Source organism: Polypterus senegalus, chromosome 6 (genome assembly GCF_016835505.1).
Source record: "Polypterus senegalus isolate Bchr_013 chromosome 6, ASM1683550v1, whole genome shotgun sequence".
NCBI classification, from domain to species: Eukaryota; Metazoa; Chordata; class Cladistia; order Polypteriformes; family Polypteridae; genus Polypterus; species Polypterus senegalus.
Window position 1 is genome coordinate 35,425,387 of NC_053159.1, and position 22,038 is coordinate 35,447,424.

Genomic DNA, 22,038 nt, shown 5'->3' on the forward strand with positions numbered 1-22,038 from the left:
ACTATCCATATGAGGGCTCCAGAATGAATCATTACTTATTTAGAGCCAAGCTGGGTTCTGTTAAGTAGCCATAAAAAGATGGTACTAGACTTGTGAAGCACCAAAAGGTTCCTGATTTTAAAAGCACTCTTGCTGCGCTCAATAATAACACAGGCTAAGATCAGATTTTCTTGATCTACTGTATGTGCATCCTGGTAGGTAGTCTCTAAAAGTTTAAGTTTTGTTAATCCAGGGTTTGTCCTGCTTTGCGACTTTCTTGCTTGAATAGACTGCTGTTTCCTCACAACCCTGCTAAGGATAAGCAAGATTGGAAAATGGATAGATGGATGGGTGGAGGGATGGAACCTTGTCAAAGCTCAGAAAAGCAATTTCATATGCAAAGAACCCATCCCGGGCGGCACGGTGGTGCAGTGGGTAGCACTGCTGCCTCGCATTAAGGAGACCAGGGTTCACCTCCTGGGTCCTCCCTGCGTGGAGTTTGCATGATCTCCCCGTGTCTGCGTGGGTTTCCTCCGGGTACTCTGGTTTCCTCCCACAGTCCAAAGACATGCAGCTTAGGTGCACTGGTGATTCTAAATTGCCCCTAGTGTGTGCTTGGTGTGTGTGTGTGTGTGCCCTGCGGTGGGCTGGCACCCTGCCCGGGGTTTGTTTCCTCCCTTGCACCCTGTGTTAGCTGGGATTAGCTCCATCAGACCCTCGTGACCCTGTAGTTAGGATATAATGGGTTGGATAATGGATGAAAGAAACGGTTCTTTGACAAGCAGTAATTCAGCGAGGCACCACACAAACCAGTAATGTGCCAATAAGGATCCAGTTGCCCTATAAACAACAATGCATTTCTAAAATTGCATTTCATTTTGTATCTTCGCTGGACTAACATCCCATTCAGGGCTAATTTCTGAAACATAAGACAGCTTATTTAATGATTATGCTGTTTATTCCAAAAAAATACATGTTTGCAGTGAAATTATACATTTGCAACACGGAGATAGAAAAAACAATTTACAAGATGAATGGATGTATGAGAGGGAGTCTTTCAACAAGTAAACCTCCTACTCAAGTTGTTTTACTGACTGTATAGTGTAATAAAATTGCCTTCATATTTGCACATTGTATGCTACAGCAGATGAAAATGAATCACTGTCCAATAGTGATGGGAATTTAAAAACAGTACATTTTGCTTTACAGTCCAACATAGGAAATCCTTTAAGTAATTCTTTTCTATAATGAACACTTTTGCGGAAGACTAAGCAGGTACAGCACAATTATCTTCATATTCGTGCAATTGGTTCTCTGACAGGTAAAGTGACTTGGGGTCAAAGAGAAATCCTACCCTTCAGTCCACTACCTTAGCCACCAGGTCACATATCCTGCTTATGCATCTGTTTATTAATGCTTAAGTTAAGTGTATCGTAACCATTTAATGAAGCTGTTTTTAATCATTATTTATCACCCAGATCATGGTCCGAACTTAAATGTCGCAACCTCCAGTCTTTATTATTAACTCTTACCCTTTGCAGAGAAATAAATGCTTTGATTGCTAGCAAACCAAACGTTTGCAGTATGAATGTAGGCCACATTTAGTTTTTTGCATAAGTCCACTTACCAATAATTATGAAGGTTTTGATTATCTTGACTACACCAAGCAGTGGAGAACCAACATTTAATGTGTTTCACCACAGACAGAAATACCAAGTGAGAAATGCCCAGATTATTTCTGAATTTTTGGCCGCATTTCCAAAACCAGACCAATTTAGCAGTCATAAGGGGAAGCTTCTGCAGGGCAAAGCAGCAGATCTGTGCTATTCCGATGTTTATTTAACACTTGCAATTGTACTCCGAGAAATATTGGAGAAACCGGTTTAACCAAGTATACCATTTAAAGTGGGAGGCCCGCTAGCAAGTCCATTTTTCTAAAACAATCATCCTGTTTTTACGAAGATGTCTGCGCTTTCCCCGACAAACCTGAAGCGGCCTTACCACTTTTGTTTATGATTTGTCTGAAGGAGAAAAACGTGGGGGTGTCCACCTGTCACCACCCCTTGTATTTATCTTCTTTCGTCGATAACGTGCTCCTGATTAAATTCATTTTTGTGTAGCTAGTTGTTTTTTGTCCATATATTCACTATCCGAAACCACATTATAGGGACCTGAATTTATTTTATGTATATTTATGGTCCCCTCGATTTTCTTACAAAAAATGTGAAGTTTGGCTCCGGCAGAACTCGATTTTATTGAGGGGGTTCGTGCCTTTTTATCACTCCAACTATCTTTTACAGAGAGTGGGGCTGCAAAACGAGAATGAGTCCAATCTGACATAAAAGAGCTTGAGACACCTGCCATGAAAGGCACTAGCGCATTCAGATGTTAATATTAACTGGTCTTGGTAGTATTCTTTTCAAATTGTACGTGAATTTACCGAGGAAATGTAAAGTGTTGCGATTAAGCTTTTTATGAGCCAGCTAAGGAGTTGTTTTATTTAAGAAAGAGGAACCCTGCCAAGAAAGAGTAAGCGGTTTTACGACCTCTGGGTAATTGCTGTTCCTTCGCATCCTCTCCCGGGATCTTTAAAAGAGCCCTCCAGGGCGAGACACGCCCACAAAGCCATATTTGTCTTGTGCGCCACGCCTCTGACCGCCTCATCCACGCCCACTTCGGACCGCGGCTGGAGTTGGTCCGCGTCCGATGCTTCAGCAGCTGACATTCCGTTTCACAGCGAACTGCGAGCCGTACGTCGCCAGAGAGCAAGCTGCGCATCCTACCCTAGTGCCCGCTGCAACAGGAGAGACGGCGGGGCGAAAACGAGCTGCCGTACCGGCTGGACACACGCTCGAGTGGGATCATATGTCTTAAAGTTCCCGTTATATGTGGAGGCATAGCCTGCGATCTCGCTGTCATCGAACTCGAGCAGAGAGAAAAAGAAACCGGCGTCCATCGGACTTTGGCAACTTTCTGCCGTGGACTGTCGATGGATTAACCTGCGCCTGGTGGTGATGAAGTAGCGGCTACCAACCTCACCCCCTCCCCAGCCCCCTCCCCTCCGGTCCCCTGAGACGCGGATTCTACCTGACAGTCTGGGGAGCTGTGCGGGACGACAAGATGACACCGGAGTATTTGCTCAGGTCTCTTCTGCTGCTCATTGTCGCTCTCTTCTCCGCGAACGCAAGCAACTGGCTGTGAGTTGTATTAACATTTCTATGGACACGCACGTGTACCTGAGCTTGTGAGTGCGCGCGCGTGTGTGTGTCCGTCCTGAAAATTGTAAAAGACAAAATCGCTCAAGTGCAGCCGACGGATTGGGGTGAGGAGGGGGGGCTTCAAGGTTCTTCCTGTCAAAAATTAACTGTTGCATTTGTGTCGATTAACTTCTGCTTCTAGGGTTACTATAGCTGGAATGGTTAAAGTTACTGTGTAACTGGCTTCTCACATTGACACTAAGTCTGCTGCTAGAGCCATTAAATGACTTCGACTTTCTTTAAAGCTGTTGCTGCTGCGGGTATTGCATTCATTATTAGCAATAGTAGTATCTGAGAATTCATTAATAGCAGTCCTGTTTTGTGTTTCTCTCAGATGATATAAATGAGATTACTAGCGGCGCTTATGAATGACTTAACTCGTTGTATATTATAGTGTTACTCCACAACAGGCGCTTTTGTTATTTGTAATACCTGTTATTATGCGGGCTTCGCCTCACTGAGTACCTGTGCTAGATAAAGCGGCTTTGGAACATGGATGAATGACGGGAGTAGCAATGTTATTTTTCATTTTTAACAGTGGCAATTTAAAAGTTATCATCCGTAGTATTATTTGACCAAACAATGTGCGTCTTTGTCAGATTTTCATTAGTTGAAGTAGTGACTGCATTATTATTATTATTAGGACGCATCTGTTACGTTTATTATTAGCGACTGAAATATGCCTTTTCAGTAATTAGAAGTGCAAATATTACATTTAGTTATTTTTATAATTATATAGTAAAACATTTATATATTCAGTTCCAGAATCCACTTTCTACTAATCATTTCGCGAGAAGTGGACAAATTAATGATTACTTTCATGTAATTGTTCTTCTTACTGGTAAAAGTGTTTGGTGTCGGTTATTTCGTTTTCTGTATAATTGCTGTTGGCTCATATAAAGATGCTACTAAATATATTCACCCGGCTTGATCTCCTTTTGTATCTTGCTTTAAGACTTCAAATCTGAAAGCCGTGTGGGCATCAGGGAGGCGAGTAGATTTTTTAAAAAGTTTGGAATAATACCGCAATATAGACGATGACAGAGTCTTTTCGTGTCTTATGTACTTTAAGAGAGCAGATTCTATTTTCTTTGTTGCGCAACGTTAATTTTTTTCTTTAGTTGTTCGAAGCTGTCTCTGCGAGGGTTTCGGTTCTGGCCGCTTCGCAGGCACGAGTCGGTCCCGTATTCCATGTGAGGAGATCTTTATTTATTTAAAGGTATAGTTTTCCCTGAAGTTCGCTTCACAACACACTTTTTTATGCAATGTGGCAAATTTGCCTTATTCTTCCTTGAAGTAAAATCTGCGTATTTGATTTCCTGTCGTCATTTTCTTCTCTTATTTCCTCGTTAAGATGAAATATTTTGAAGCTAATAGTCGTAGACATGCCGAATTTAAAGCGACGCTCGACAAATTTAAAGTCTTTCTTCACAACTACCAATAAAGCCGATAACTATATATTAGATTTAACATTTCAAATTTTTTTTATTAAAATGAAAACGTTACATATAGATACTGGTGTATTTAACAGCACAGCGGGTTTTATACGTACATGCCTGTCTCATTTTATTAAGGTGTGGTGAAAGAGTGCAGACGTGCTGAGACCTGCTTAACACTTAAGAAAAAATCTGAACTTTCAACTTATGCTTCAAAATATTATTATTATTAGCCAACAAATCCCATGCATTGCACGTTCTGGGAATCCATTGCAATGAAACGCTTCCCTCCTGTGACACTGACTTAACGATTATCTATCATTCATTCTGTCCTTCTGCCAATTTCTAAAGTTTAAAGATCGCTTTTCTCATATTGACACATTTCTGCCGGCTGCTAAGTTCAAAACAAAGGCACGCTGCCATTAAGAACAATTTCTGTTGACGGTTGTGAATCTTGGCGCCGTATGAGCCGTCGGAGAAATTTGCGCAGCGTTTAGAATAAGTTTGGTTTGTGTGAACCTGATGGGACGAAATATGGCAAAGAAGAAGAAAAAAAAAACACGCCTGTCTGCGGTAGCTGAAATCATCGGATGAGCTTTAAAAGCTGAAATAGCAATTTATCTGGCCTCGAATTATGTCAGTGGAACTGAAAAAGTGCGCACGGCGCTTTTTAAAGTCGTGAGATTTGTGACGGACGGTCTTTTGCGGCGCTACAAGGCGCTGAACGGCTGAGACTGGAGCGCCCAGCTAGCAGGAGAGCTGCAGTTTCATTTAAGTCGATCGTGCGGTTAACGCTCTTTCGTGTCCAGAGTTCGGGGTAGGTTTCCGTGCGTGTGACACTGACAGCATTTCTCGTGGTTTTAATCCGACGGATGTGTGGTTTGCCTAACCATATGTGTTCGTTGAAGGGTTCAGTAATTGTGGCGTTGACTGAATTTCTCGTGGTTTTAATCCGGCGGACGAGTGGTTCGGTTTTTCCATGACATCCATTTTCGAACTCGTAGTCGTTGGCTATTCCGATAGCATCAGCCGGAATGCAGGGATGAAAGTTTAGGCGATTGCCATTTTCGGGCAAAAAGAACCCCCTCAATCACACGATGCCAATCTCATGTCACCAGCTTTCGTGATTGGAGAGCAAAATCGAACAAACCGGGAGAAGCTCAACGCGCTCACGGGTAGAACGTTGAATTTGAGCTTCGAATTTAGACGTCTCAAGGCGAAGGGCGGGCAGCTGCCATAACTAGTGGGCTAGCTGTCTTTCTGGTGTTCTGTTGATTATTTAAACGATTTATCTCATGTATAAAATGTTGCGTTATGTATCTCTAGTCTAACTCATGTGGCTAAGAAAGCTGCTTTTAAAGCCGATTTTTTTACTTTAAGTAAGTATAAATATTCTTAAACTCTAAATACACGTCTATCGTTAAATCACCAACTAGTTGAATATCATAGGTCTTATTCAATACGGTAAAATCCCAAGTGTTATACTCTTAAAGTGGTGAAGTGATCAATAAATGTATGAAAACACTGTTTTCAAATACAGCTTATCCGTTAATTTTTCATATACGTTTTATCCGTTAAGTAAACGCTGGCGATTTTGACGTATAGATATTTATTCTGTGTACGCCTTTAATTTTTGATTTCTCAAACAAGTGCGGGTATAAATATTCCCTAATACATTGCGGAGTCCATTTTCAGCATAACTTGATGGATAGCAGACAAGTCGCAACATATCCGATTAAACTATCGGATTTTTTAACAAAAATATGGTTATCCATTTTTCATGCAGAGAAAAAAATCCTGTGACTGCTAAAACACGGAGACAGGCGTTGCGTTGCATCATTGCTATTACATCATAATTGCGTGTTATTGATTTGCTTAAAGTGATTTAAGCGAGTCTGCTATTTTACCTCTCACGCAACAAAACGCTTCTGGTGAAAGTTTTCGTATAGAATGTTTAAACAACCTATTTGCACTATAGCAGATTTAAATATAATGTAGCTAAACATAGTCTTTTCACCTGCCAATCAGTCAATGAAACCTTTCAACAGCACCAGACTCCCAGTGCCCAATAACAGAGTCCAGTAAAGCCCTGCCACCCAAGTCCTCTACAAGCTCTGCACAAGCGCTCTGATTTTGTACCTTCTTTGTGCTTTACTGTATTTTCATTAAGAGCTAAACATTAATGAAAACATGTTCATTTAGAAGGATAATCCCTTACCAAAATAAGGAAATTACACTTAAAATCGTATTGATCTAAACGGACTACACCCATAAATTCTCAATGAGCTTTCGCTGAGATTAAGGACGGTTGTATCTATGTCAGCCTGTCTTTTTTAACATAATGACAGCCTCTTAACTTGCGCGTTAACCTTAATGAGTATCACCATGACATTGCATTAGGACAGACACCAGAAAATTCAGTAGATGGTGATCGCTACTACAGCCGCAGTAAAGACTACTGAGTTTACAAAACGAGTTCTGTTTCAGATACTATACGGTTACTTATCCGTATAATCCTGTTCGTACACACAGCTGTGAAATTCTAGCAAACGCACCCTTAGTCATAACCCGTTTGCAGTCTGTCATTACTAACCTGCAGTAGTTGCAGCCTGACGAAAAGTGATTCGTTTGAGAACGTTTGGACTATAACGCTAAACCGCTCCTCTAAAACGGCGTTCACAAAAGTGAACAATCCATTTGATGGATAGTGACGATGATTATCCAGTCATTGTGTTTTGTCCTAACTAGTTAGGATAGTGCAGTCCACCACGAGCCTATCCTCTGAGGGCCGTCAATCAGATTTATAGTTATTAATTCATTTATTTCATCACTCCATTCAGAGCGATAGGACCACCGACAGCAATGTGCTCAAGGCAGAAACTCTGAATATCAGTCTCCCAATAAGAAATTCCAGTATAGGACCGCGAAATGTACGTCACGCACTTATAATAACAATACTAATACAACTACTACTACTACTACTACTACCATTACTAATAATAATAATAATAATAATAATAATAATAATAATAACATGCGCACGGTGGCGCAGTAGTGCTGCTGACTCGCAGTAAAGATACCAGGTTTCCCGTCCCAATTTATCCATGAAGTTTGGATGTTCTCCCCGTATGTGCGTGGGTTTCATCCCATGGTCCAAAGACACGCAAGTTGGGTGAATGCTCAGTTGGCCCTATTGTGTGTTTAGTGTGTGTGTGTGTGTGTGTGTGCGTGTGTGTGTGTGTGTGTGCTCGTCCTGTGATGGATTCCTTCCCTGCAGGGTTTTCTCCTGCCTCACAGTCTATGCTAGCAGGACTGGGCACTAGAACCACCACCATACCCTGATTTGGATTAAGTGGGCCGGAAAATGACACTATTAATATTATTTATTAATGAATGAATGAATGAATAAATTAATGAATGAATTAATTAATTAATTATAATAATAATAATAGTGTGTTCATTAAGCACAGGAGTCTCAGTACTGTGTGTACAGACCAAGCCGGTGGGATAATTATGAATGCTCAAGAAGGTTTCAGCACATTCTGGGATTTAACTGATTGACTGCCAACGAAGTCTTCTAGCCTGCTTGATGTGTGGACTGTTGGTGGAGCACTGTCTGGTGTGCTATTTAAATAAAATGGATATGGAGTTTATAGTGTGATCATTTCTGGTCCATGGATGCTAATAGAGTATATGATAGAACAGTTAAACAGATGAAAACATCTTAGTCTAGTTATAGTTTGCCAAAAGTGTTCTCTGAGATTGTTGAATAAATTATTACAGGCGTTCATCGTCCGTTTCACCTCCAGAAGTTCTCACCAGACTTCGTCTGCCATCAGTAGAATGCCCTGTCTGATCTCGCCTCGCTTTTTGGCTTCTCGATAAGAAGTAAAACTTTAGTTTTTATCTGACCGCTCCTTATTTCCTTATATTGTGCGTTATTTTCACACATCATAATGTATTTCTATGCCGACGTTTGCCTAAATCACAGTTTTGATCGGTTCCAAAGTGAAAGCTGCGTGGTGACTCTTAAGGTTTTGCACGGCTCTCTGGATGCGTACGTTTACTTCCCACATCTCGACAACAAAGTAAAAATTCCCCATCTCGAAGTCAAGCAAGCTAATTTGATTGGCTACTGTTAATTGTCCTGAATATACGTCTGTGTGTGCACGTGAGTGTGCCTCGTAATGACGTCAAGCGCACGAGTCGGCCGCGACTCTGTGGGATTAAAAGTGGATGGAGGCGACAGAACGTGTAGCCGCTCAGATTTCAAAGGCGAACTTAGAGGGACGATTTGCCAGTGGTATTTATCCATCTGGGTCACGATGCACGGCTGTGTTTTTAAAAAGTGTCGACAGACAAAAACCGAATCGTCAGGTGCGCCTCCCGTTCTCACTTTCTTACTGACGTTATATGGACTCCGAGCTCTTCGCGGTCCTACCGTTAACTTCGCTGGTTCTGTGGCTCGGACACTTAACTGAAGACCAATGACCATAGTGGTGCTATATTATTATAGTTGTAACTGTGCAGTGGTACCCATCTAAGACGGGTTGTGATCAAAGTACTGTATTCAATGTAGACCTCAGCGTTAACGCTTACAGTGCACCATGCAAATCATGTCTCTTTGGTATGGGATTCATAACAGTAATGTTAATGTTTGTGATGCGCCATCTGTTGGAATGACTGAAACATAGCAACTTGATGGACACACAGACAGACATATACTGTAGATACATATCCTTTTATTAAGGTGGAGGAACTCTTCACATGCGCTTTTCCTTGATGTTTTGAGGACTCCATAGACGATGCCTGTTTATTGTGAGACAACTGATTAGTCCAGCATTGTTAAGGATCTTATGTAAAATGTTGCAGAACAGGCATTACCGATTGAAAGCTTTGCCTGTGCCACAGCAGCTTCTTGTGACAGCTTTCAAATAGTTTTAGGGAATATTTAGAGAATATATAGTATAGTACACCAAAAACTAAAGTGTGTCATGGCACAGCGAGTTTCTTTTTATATATTAGTGTTGTCTTCTTAGTCACAATGAATGTTCGGTCTACAGTTTGCAATTGCTTCGATGTTGTTTATTCTTTAAAGTGATGCTGTGACACTGTTCATGTGGTCTTAATGTCAGTAAATAAAATAAAGATTGCTTGATTGATGGGCAATGCTATATTCCCAATCCAGAAGGCTAGGATTTGAACCCTGATGGGAGGCATTCTTCCCATATGCAAGTGGGGTTGTTTCCCTCCACATCTCAAGGATGTGCAGGTTTGGTTGACTGGTGACTCTAAATTGGAGCACTGTGAGCAGGCCCAGATTAAGACCCCAACAGGCCCCTGGGTGACATAGCTCCTTAACAGAGAGTTGATCACACTTTCAACAGTGCGGCTTGTGGATATCCCAGTCACTTAATACAGGGCGGTATTTCCCACTCTTGGTTTTGGCCCGTGAAGGCTTGATTCTTTTTATCAAAGTGAAGGGACTGTTTGATGCCACCAGATGTCCAGAGTTCCTTGATGGTTGATCCACATGTGCCTGTGGATAAGTATGGTGTCCCTCCTATGATTCCTTCTTGAATTGTACCTGATATTGCTGGAGGAAGCTCTGAATTGCAATGACTGGGTTCAAAACTGAACAAATGGTTGGATGGACAGCTTTATGATTGATTCATGTTTTCATTCAATTTCTGTCAAGGTCCAAAGTCACAGAGTCTGGTTGAATGTTTTTTCTAAATTAGCCTGTTGAATCGGGGTGTATAAACATGCTTTGCAATGGACTGGCATCTTGAAGAAGTGTTGAGTCCAGTCTTCAACATTTATGGGCACTGGCTGGGGTCCCCAGGAGCACAGAGGCCCACCTTGTTTCTGATGCCTACTGTTTGTTTCTATTCTGCTATCAAAACAGAATTACTTTGCTCAGGGGCCTATGATGCTCTTAAGATGGCCCTGTATGCTATCATGTAAGCAGTAATTCCCTCCCATTCTGTACTAAATGAAGAAGATCCAGAAGATGGTTGACATGAATTAAAGTTTTAAGAAGAGCACATGCTGTGACCATAACTGGCACTGGGGTGTTGTTTTTTGAGGTTATTTGTATTTCAGACTCAAAGAGAACAGATAATCATGTGCTTCGTATGTAGTGTCCTGTATAGTGAACACAGCATTTCTTAATTAGTTAACAAAGTACAAATCCAAAAAATAGGAAGCTGAACCACTCAAGGATTTCAGATAAACCCCAGAATTATTAGAGAAAGGGGCAGGATGGTGGTACACTGCTTAGCGCTGCTGCCTCCTTTACCCTGCGTCCAGGGTCTGGACGTAGTCTAATAACCTGGTGGAGTTTGCATCAGGTACTTGGGTTTTCCTCCCACAATGCCAAAGATCTACGTCTCAGGCTAATTGTCAGTTCCATATTGGCATGAGTGTGGGTGCCTGTGTGAGTGGGTACTGCCATGGACTGCCTCTCTGCCTAGAGTCAATTCCTCTCTTGCACCCACTATTTCTGTGATTCTGTATTGCATTAAGCAGGTTTGAGAACCTTATGGTATTATCTGTTAGAGCAGGTGTAGGAGAAACATGGATTGGAAGGACACAAAGTATACCGTAACCACTGTCACTTCCATCATTTGCAGTTTGATCTTATGGAAACTGAGCTGCAATGGAAGCTGCCTGGATTTGAGTTCAGATCTCACTGTTGGCTGAAGGTGTGACCCTGAGCTAGTCATCTCAGCTAGTGGTATCGTAAGAAACTGCATTTCTGTGAAAATTGTGTTCCATGTGGTATCTCAGGGTGATGTTCAGCATGAATTGTGGTACATGCTTTAAATGTTGTATGAAGAAATAATATAAAGTGGGTGCCTTGAAGAATACTTTGCATTTAGTTTTATTATATGTCTACATGCTGTATCAGCCTGGTTGTTAATTGTTCTGCAGGCTTTAATTTAATCCGGACACCTGTCACAGGTCAGTTCTGGAGTAATTTCTCATTTTTAAATAGTGCTGGGTGGGATTGCTGCCTCACAACACCAGATCCTGAACTGTACAGAATCTCCATGTTCTTGCAGACTTGTTGGTTCAATTAATTGGTGACTCTAAAGTTGTGCAGTGAACATCAGTGTGCCCTGGTGCAGACTGCTATCCCATTTGGTGTTAATTCCTTCCAGAAAAGACTTTGGCTCCTAGACCCCTGACGGCCCTATGTTTCAGGTCCCAGTGTGATGCATGCCTCTCCTTAGCTGTAGTGACCCTCTAGATGAGTATAATGGGGTTCTCCTTGCATGATTAGATCCCTCACTCCAAGTTGTTTGCCAGCTGAGGTTCTAGGATTTTCACAGAGCATGAAAGATGGTAGCCCAATAACAAGATCATTTCACTTGGGCCCCCGTTGCTTGGAAGTTACAACATTGACTGTCCAACCTGTACAAGAGTTTACTGTGTCCATGGGAACATGCTGGGTGTTGTGTATCCCATTGCTGTCAGGTTTTATTGTTATAAATAATGGCAACCTTGCACTTCTGCACTGTGATGCCCTGTGTGTCCCAGTTGTTGTACTTTTGTTCTCAACTACAGCATACAGTACGTTATTACATCGTCGGGAGTTGGACTTGGGGAATACAGGCAGACATTAGTCAGCCTACCCTCTTAAAAGTAATGGTTCTTCAATGGCACTAGATGGCTCTTTACTGGGTTGTGTGGTTCCTTGTTGAACTATTGCTTGACAAAGCCCCATGTTATTCTGGGAAGAGGTTTTTGCTCATGAAGCTCGTCCTTTGTGCTTTGAAAAGCTTCCTGATATGCAGAAAAAGAAAACAAAATGTTGAATGTATGGTAGGCTGTGAGATACTAACAGATTAGGGAAATGAGGACTAAGCCTGTGTTACTGGACATATGCAGTGAGGGTCCTTTTAAATCATGGCCCATTGAAATTTCACAAATCCGTCACCATCTATTCCATCTAACCATCTAAGGCTATTTACTATATGGAGCAGGTTTCGGATCTAAATAAGTAAAGATTCTTTCTGGAACCTTCATATGAATGGGTGTTTTGGGAACCAAAAATGGTTCCTCAATGGATTCGCTCTGAAGAACCACTCTGGCACCTTTATTTTTAAGAGTGTACCCCACCTTCAAACTAGTGATAAGAAAAAAAAACATTTGCATCAAATTGAATTTGCAGTAAAACTAAGTTTCCTTTTGCCAATGTCAAAATCAAAGTTGTCCATTTATTCATATGAACGAGGACACAGTAGGTATTGCTGCAGCCTCAAGGATCTGGCGTTTGGGTTCAAATCACTTTCTATATGGAGTACGCCCCTTCACTTTATGTCTGTATGGCTTTTCCAGAGTGTCCTCCAGTTTTTTTCCCCTCATGTCTACTAAGATCTGCCTGTTAGGTTAATGCGCTCATCTCAAATGGCCGCTCGTGAGACTGGCACCCAATCTTGGTTACGTTCCAGTCTGGAATCCTCTTCTGCTGGTAGAGGCTCGGGCCCCCTATGACCCTGAAGTTGAAGTAGTGGGTTCATGAACATATAGATGTGAACACATTTGTTGGTACTTCTCCAAGAAAAAAGAAAAACCCACAATTGTCTCTGAAATAACCTGAAACTGACTAAAATAATGGGCACCTTTAATTGTTTATTCCATATTTAACAAAAATCAGACTTTGCTTTTGAGTTTTGATTCAAGAGAATATTTCAAATAATAAAACAAATGAAAATGGCATGGACAAAAATGATGGGAACCTTAACGTAATATTTTGTTGCACGACATTTAGAGGCAATCACTGCAAACAAGCGATTCCCAGAGCTCTCCATGAGACTTCTACACCTGCCTACTGGTTGTTTGGCCCACTCTTCCTGAGCAAACTGTTCTAGCAGTGTCAGGGTTGATGGGGGTCTTCTCCAGACTGTCTGATTTGGTTCTTTCTATAGATGTTCGATAGGATTCAAATCAGGGCTCATAGGAGGCCACTTCAGAATAGTCCAGTGTTTTGTTCCCAGACACTCTTGGGCACTTTCAGCTGTGTGTTTTGGCTCATTGTCCTGCTGGAGGATCCATGCTTTCTGACACTGGGCAGTACATTTTGCTCCAGAATGTCCTGATAATCTTAAGATTTTGTTGTCCCATGCACAGACTCGAGGCACCACACGCTAGACATAGCAAAGCAGCCTCAAAAACAGGGCTGAGCCTCCTCCACGTTTCATAGTAAGTATGGTATTCTTTTTTTTTTTGAAAGCTTCATTGTTTTCATCTATGGGCATGGTGTTGATGTGACTTGCCAAAATCTCCAGTCTTGTCTCATCTGTCTAAAGGACATTCTCCCATTTTAGTAAATTCCAGTCTGGCTTTTTTAAGTTTTTCTTTCAACAGTGGAGTCCTCCTGGGTCTTCTTGTCACTCAAAAAGCGATGGATGGTGTGATCAGACACTGATGTGTCTGATGTGACCTTGGAGTTCAGTTTGTATCTCTGTGGAAGTTGTCCTTGGGTTTTTGTCTACCATTCTTACTATCCTTCTGCACGCTCTAGGGTCAGTTTTCCTGTTGAGGCTGCGTCCAGGGAGGTAGGCTACAATCCTATGAACGTTAACTGTCTTAATAATATTTGTAACTGTTGTCACAGGCACATTAAACTGCTTGGAGATGCTCTTCTAGCCTTTGCCTTTAACATGCCTGTCTATAATTTTCTTTCTGATCTCCTCACACAATTCTCTCCTTTCCTTTCTCTGGTCCAAATTCAGCGATGATACCAAACAGTAGAGAGACAAATTTTCTAAATTTAAATCAGCTGAGTGACTGATTGCGCGATTGGTGACATGGTGTGACACAAATTAAAGAAAGCAACTAGTTTGAAAAAACTCTCAAATCCAATCATTGATAATCCTTTCTAGGCATGCAAACAAATGTGCTCCCGGCCATTTTAGAATGTCTTTATAGAATGAGTGGCACTTGATCTCTTTTCACACTTGTTTTACTTTACTCAGATAGATAGATAGATAGATAGATAGATACTTCATTAATCCCCTCCTTCATTCACAATGTAAGGGGACCGACAAATTTTTTCCACATCTGTATATACATCACGTGCATTTGTGAACATGTTCTTGGTGTGCTGTGCCAAACACAGACATTCCAACCATTTATTCTTTTTTGTGGTGAAGTTCTCTCAATAATGCGAATGTAATATGCAGACCTTGTGTTTTGGTCCATTAATCACATGAGCGGGGTTTTAAACCAAAAGACGTGCAGGTTAGGTGGATTGGCAATGCTAAGTTGGTCCCTAGTGAGTGTGCACTTGTGTGTGTTCACCCTTTGATCTGCTGACATCCTTACCATGGATTGTTCCTGCCTTGTGCTTCATGATTGTCCAGGGATAGGCACCAGCTTGCCTGCAGCCCTGCTCTGGATAAGCAGGTTCAGAAAATGTATGGATGAATGAATTAATAACTTTCTGGTGGTTAAAGGCTGATATGTTGATTGAGACCAAATGTGAAACGGGCATTCAGAGCTGAGAATATATTCTTGCTTCAAGGAAGTTTATAGATGTAGAGGCAGAGGTAGTGAGAGATGTTTACAAGTATTCATATAATTGTGGCCACCAGAGGGCGTTATCCTTGTGAAAGACACTTAGAGGAGAAGAAGACAGATCACGTCAGGTCAGGTTGGGGAGCATGCACTGGTTCAGTGCATTGCTGCACTGACCATACGACGAAACAGCACTGGATCCTAGCTGGCAACCCCCCAGGCAGATATGCTGTCCAGTCCCATCTATCTGCCTCAGCCCAGTATTATGTGGGCGTCCCCTTGTCCTGCTCCAGCTACTCGTGTCCTCAACAATGAGGACCCTGCAAGCCAGATCACCCTCAGGGAATCGTGCCATATGGTCGTAGTGCCGCAACTGACATTTCCTCACAATGCAGGTAATGTGCCTCATTCGGGACTCTGTGAGCAACCCCTCATCCGACACAAAGTCAAACCAATGGTACCAAGGATTTTCTGGAGAGACACAGTACCAAAGAAGTCCAGTCTTCATCTCAGGTCACTGGATAGGATCCATGTCTCGCAACCATATAGCAAGACAGGAAGCACCAGAACTCTAAAGGTTTGGACCTGCATCGTTTTGTAGAGATATCGGGAACACCACACTCTCCTTTCAATGACCTCATGATCCCCCCCATGCTCTCTTCACAAGAGTCAGCAGAGATATGAAGACAGAAGACAACTCATGGGAATGTTATGAGACCTGTTTATAGCTCAACATCAGCTCTTACTGTATTAGGGAACTGGATTTGTTTATAGCAAGACAGGAGTGCCTGAGTTTGGTGATCCTAGATTAGGTACACAAGCAGTTGCTGTGGAGATTGTCCTGTGGTGATCTTCACATCCCTGACGTGCTGGGACACCCAAAATGGAAGATACAAAGTCCTACCAATGTTATGTATGGGCAGTCAGCATCGACTGTTACACCCTAAGACTATGCAGGGGTGGCCAGGAATGCACTATTATAAATCAACTTCTGTCCAAAAAATGTAGAATGTGTGTTTGTATGCAGATCCTGTCTCTGCCAGATTTTGGGCAGGTTCTCTGTACAAGCAATTCATTTCAGAATTTCATCTATTAGGAAAGTGCCCATAGGAGTCATTTTTATGATTTGTCATAACTATGCAAAGTTGCTCACCACGGTGGATTTAGCCAATGATATTTTACCTTGTGTGTAGTGACTGCATCTGCACTTAATTGCACCCTGGGCAGCACCAGTTGCCCGTGATAGTAGTCATATATATAGATAGGACTCCTAAGGACTGCTGTCTGCACCCCTAGATGAGACGTGAGTTCACACAAAGATTTATGGGTAAAAAAGGAGCTGGTACTAGAATGAAAGACAGGGAGCAGACAAGTGGGAATGTTTGTAGAGATAAGGTGGATGCCCATGCACAAAACATGATCTGTCTTTTGTCTCTTTGCTGTATGCCTCCCCTGTCATACTGGTGTAGAAGTCCTTGGTGCTTCTCATGACTAATTTGAGCTTCATGGCAGTTCCTAAATGGAATGCACTTGGCAGATACCCTTGAGCGTCAGAACTGAATTGACGCAAGGTACTCCTCATGTGCACCTAGGGAGAAACTTGGATGGAATGGACCTGCAGTCGTATGAGTTGTGCCTTTTGGAATGCTGCTCCCCCAGTTAAGCAGAGTTACTCGTGAGATGTTTGGATAGAACCTTTGGGTGGAGTTTTCAAGCCTTCTTTTCAACGCATGACCAACCAAATGTCGGTTCCTGTCTACTTGCTGTTTACTCTTTTAGACTGTGATGGACATGGGCCACCAGTGAGCCCCAAACCACACAAACACAGTCCTGGGTTCAAGTAAATGGGTGTTTATTATAAAAATACCTCCGTAGAAGCACAAAAGCACAAGTTTTCTTTCCTTAATCCCTCTCCTCTCACCACCGCACTGCCCTCCTCTAGTCAAGTGTTGCCGTCCTTCCTCCCAGCTCCAACTCTGATGGATAAGGGTGTGCGGCCCCTTTAACTGAGGTCACAGGAGTACTTCCATTGCCAGGGCTGCTGCCCATCAGAAGTACTTCCAGGTCATACTGAAGTCCAATACATTGGGTAGTGCAACTCCCTGTAGCACCCTCTTGCATCACCCCCAGACCCCAGCAGGGCTGCGCTGCTGGACTACAACTCCCCACATTCCCTGCTGTTCGCCAATATGGAGGACTGCTGCCATCTAGTGCCTGGGGGGAATAAACATCTCTCAAAGAGAGTCCTTTCTGGTCCATCTCTTCTTTTCCCCAGTTCAGGGAAGGTACTGGAACCATGGCTGCTTGGGACGCCTGTCCATTTGCCCCGGGCTTCTGGGAAAGGAATCTCCTTCTCTGTGTGGGCTGTCCGTCCACCCCCTTGGGAAGTTCCGTTTGGGCATGGCCCCTTTTTCTTCTTTGGTCAGGATGCCTGACTGACCTCCTGAGGCTTCCTGTCTGGGAAAGGATCCCACTACCTGGTTGGGATGCCCGTCCAACCCATGTGGCACTTACAAGACACATTTCCTTCTAAATGAAGTAGCATTACCTCCTCTCAGCTCTGTCACATTGGATTCAAATCCTGTCTTAGCCACTGTCTGCATGAAATGTGCATGGCTTTCTCTTCAAAGACATACAAGTGACTCTAAAGTGCCCACAGTGCGAGGTGTGGGTGCAGGACCACTTGAGTGTCTTTACTTTTAGAACTTCAGACCAGTGGTCAGAAAGCTGCAGGTTAGTTCTTGAAGTCATAATGGAGTAACTGAAGCAGTCATCAAGTCCTGCTCCTCTCCTAGCAGACAGAGAGTGGTGTTTACTGACTGGCTGTTGGGCACACAATAAGCCAACAGCAGGCGATCTTGCGCAAGATGTTATAGCCTTCTTAACATTATGTTTACCCTTGGGAAAAAAAGAGCCAAAAATGTTGAATTTTTTTCAACCATAAAAAATGTATTTAGATGTCCCAGAAACAAATAAACACCAAGAAGTCAACATAAATACAGTAGGAAAGGCATTTCTAATGTCCACTGCTGTACTGATGCAGATTTAGTACACGTACCACATGTGATGTTTTAAAACTGTCACCAGTGCACAGCCTGACATCATAATTGGGACAGTAAAAGTATGTTTCTTTGTGTACTTTTCTTATAATATTTTTCCGCTGCTTGCACATGAGAGGTAGAATGTCAGTGCGTGATCCTCGTGTTTGACGCACCCGTTGTCTTACCACAGCACAAGTCTTAGTGACTTCCATACTGACACGAACATTGGCAATTGCTGTATTGTGAACAGTGCTTAGGAGGCCAATATCTTTCTCGGCTTTCCACTTGATCACAATTGTTTTGTCATTTTGCATCACAGTGAAGCTTCACGCAACCAAAGTCACCAGGCATATGACAGCAGTTTGTCAGTGACATCCGCATCAGTCTCACTATCTGTGTCAATGTATGATGAGCAATTCACATCGTTATCACTATCGCTCAGTTAAGGAATGGTTCAGTTTCTGTTTGTTCTAAAACTGGAGATTAACAGGCGACATGAATGAAATGAAGGGAATGAGGCCAGTGGAGTGAGACTGTGACATTAAAATGAGTTCATCAAGAACACGGGGACACAGTTGGAAACTTGGGGAAGGTAAAGTTAACACAAACATTAGGAAGTTTTTCTTCACACTGAGAACCATAGACACATGGAATAAGTTACGAAGTAGTGTGATAGACAGTAGAACTTTAGGGGCCTTCAAAGCTACACTTGATGTTTGGAAGAGTTAAGTGGATTGGACTGGTGAGCTTTGCTGCGCTGAATGACATGTTCTTGTCTAGATCATTCTAATGTTTTAATGTTTATAGCTTTTCGTTTGCCATTGAGGTTTGTTGACAGCTCCATCCCACTTATGAATATTGCTAAATTACCCTGGAGTTACCATAAAGTGGCAGAATGCATTTAATCCACTAGATGGCAGCAAAACACTGTCATGAGAGTACCTCAGGCTTAACACTGTAAAGCTGATCATGACATGTCACCCTGAGTCTGACTCGTGCTCCACCGTACTTAACATAGAATTCTAGGCACACTCGGGGTGAACACCATGGATGTCAAAGGATAAAGCTTTTATTTTCAGATTTTGATCCGTGCCCCGTAGGCACCATTTAAAAACACAGCAACAGGCAAATTTTTATGTTTAAAAATTTATAAACAAATTCTACACTTAAGAACAGTTTCCTGTGGCAAATTAATGTATACAATGATTGTGAAAAAGCAAAAACGCCAAAGATATTGTTTAAGGAGCCTGAGGGGCTCATTTGTTACTGCATATGGCAGCACATGGAGCTTGATTGGGTAGAAGTTGTCAGGAAGCACCATGGGCCAGTAGTTTTATTTAGTTTTGACTCTCCAGGTTGTAACATGAGCAATGGCCCACCAGAAATCCACTTAGTCCATGTCACAGATGGAATTTATTTTCCATGTATATTCTTGCAGTTTCTTATTGCCGTGTCTTACGGATTTGCTGCACTTCAGTGTTTCAAATGTATCCAGCAATTGAGAACGCCTTGCCAGTGTTCACCACCAAAGTATCACACTTGAGCTCTCTGCCACTCTTGGCTATTGGCACCTCTAATCTGACACAATTACAATTCGGCACTGCAATTCTGATTTCCTTCCACGGTCCAAAGATGTGCAGGTTAGGTGGACTGGAGATGCACAGTTGGCCCTAGTGTGAACAGTATATGTGTATGGGTGTGTGTGTTCACCCTATAAATGACTGGCACCCTATCCAGGGACTGACTGTTTCTGCCTTGCACCCAGTGCTTGCTGGTATAGGCTCTAGCATCCCTGCAACAATGCTGTAGAAAATGCTGGTTTAGAAAATAGATGGAAGGAAGGAAAGCTGTCTGGATTAATATGCTGGATGGTTGAGCTTGAAAGGTGCTGCTGCCCCAAGCTCAAAGAGTCTAGACAAGATATCTGATCTTCTGTCCAGAAGTGGTTTATCTAAACTCACCGGCCACTTTATTAGGTACACCCGTTCAAGTGCTTGTTAATGCAAATATCCAATCAGCTAATCACATGGCAGCAACTCAATGCACATAGGCATGTAGACATTGTCAAGATGACCTGCCGAAGTTCAAACTGAGCATCAGAATGAGGAAGAAAGGTGACTGAAGTGACTCTGAATGTGGCATGGGTGTTTGGTGCCAGTCGGGCTGGTCTGAGTATTTCAGAAACTGCTGATCTACATGTAGAAGAGCATCTCTGAACGCACAACACGTCATACCTTGAAGCAGATGGGCTACAACAGCAGGAGACCACAGCAGGTACCACTCCTGTCAGCTAATAATAGGCAACTAAGGCTACCATTCACACAGGTTCAGAAGACTGGAGAAATATTGCCAGGTGTGATAAGTCTCGATTTCTGCTATGATATTTTGAAGGTGGAACCCGAATTTGGCGTTAACAACTTGAAAGCATGGATCCATTCTGTCTTGTATGAACGGTTTCAGCTGGTGGTGGTGATCTAATTGTGTGAGGGATATTTTCTTGGCACACTTTGGGTCCCTTAGAACAAACTGAGCATCATTTAAATGCCACAGCCTACCTGAGTGTTGTTGCTTACCCTGTCCATCCCTTTATGACCGCAGTGTACCCATCTTCTGATGGCTACTTGAAATCATCTCAAACTGGTTTCTTTAACGTAACAATGAGTTCCACTGTACTCCAATGGCCTCAATAGTTACCAGATCTTAATCCAGCAGAGCACCTTTGGGATGTGGTGGAACTGGAGATTTGCATCATGGATGTGCAACCAACAAACCTGCAACAACTGCGTGATGCTGTCAGGTCAATATGGACCAAAATGCCTGAGGAATGTTTCCAACACCTTGTTGAATCTATGCCACGAAGAATTAAGGCAGTTCTGAAGGCAAAAGAGGGTCCAACCTGGTACCGGCAAGGTGTGCCTAATAAAGTGGCCAGTGAGTGTATATTTGTTATAACTATGAACCTTACAGCACCTCCTGCTGGCAAAACGACAGTGCAAGAGAACACATGTCTTCAATTTCTGAGTGCTTTGCCCTCTAGATGAGTCTGAATTTGACTCCAACCGCAGTCCCACATGGCACACCAGCACTGGAACTCAATAGACGCACAATAATGAGAAGCGGGCAGCTAACTGCACCCCCATTTGTTGTCCCCCTTAGATGTCCAGCAGGTGCTGGTCAGTTCTGCAAGGCCAAGCAGTCGGCTTCCACAATGTCACAAACTTGTTTGAACAACGTCAGGAAATGGGCGGTTAAGTGAGGAGGAGAGGAAGTCATTAGGACGTTCCTCTTGGGTCTAATGAGTCAGAGCCTGGAGGCTGAGCGAGTCCGGCTGACAGGAGCTCTCGTTGCAAAACGCGCACTGCGGCTTCAGCCGTCTGTTCTGACTTGTCAGCGGTCAAGCTGAGCCGAAGCTAATCCTCTCAGGCGGCAGTCCCATTGCATAACGGCAAAGGTTCTGTCAAAATTTTTGTTTGAAGACACTCAGTGCAGAATAGTTATAAGTGTAAGATACTAGGGGACAAGGTTAGCAGGATATCTGGGGATTGCCCATCAGTGCCACCACAGGCAAATGCCCCCTTCTAAAAGATACAAGCGCCACAGTAAGCCTGAAGTGCTTTCTAGCGTCACTGGTTTACCCAGCCAGTGCATCCTTTACTGTACCTACCTATAATGGATCCTGGGTGGGACGGTGTGCACTGCCACCCTCACTTGGGCACATTTAGAGTCACCGTTCAACTTACCTGAATGTCTTCAGATGTAAAAGACAAACCGTCCATGGAGAGAATATGCCAGCTGACA

General features: G+C 42.8%; 1 protein-coding gene across 2 annotated transcripts in view; it reads left to right on the forward strand.

Moving 5' to 3' along the window:
- The first annotated feature begins 2,690 nt into the window (after positions 1–2,690).
- Positions 2,691–22,038, forward strand: part of wnt4 (wingless-type MMTV integration site family, member 4) — a 69,743-nt gene continuing 50,395 nt past the window's right edge. Inside the window, exon 1 of one of the 2 annotated variants that reach the window (XM_039755802.1) lies at positions 2,691–3,176. In XM_039755802.1, the coding sequence (XP_039611736.1) occupies positions 3,100–3,176 (77 nt within the window). In that variant the 5' untranslated portion in view covers positions 2,691–3,099. Of the gene's footprint in view, positions 3,177–5,410; positions 5,490–22,038 lie in introns of those variants that run through there. The other variant, XM_039755803.1, reaches the window with a different exon arrangement.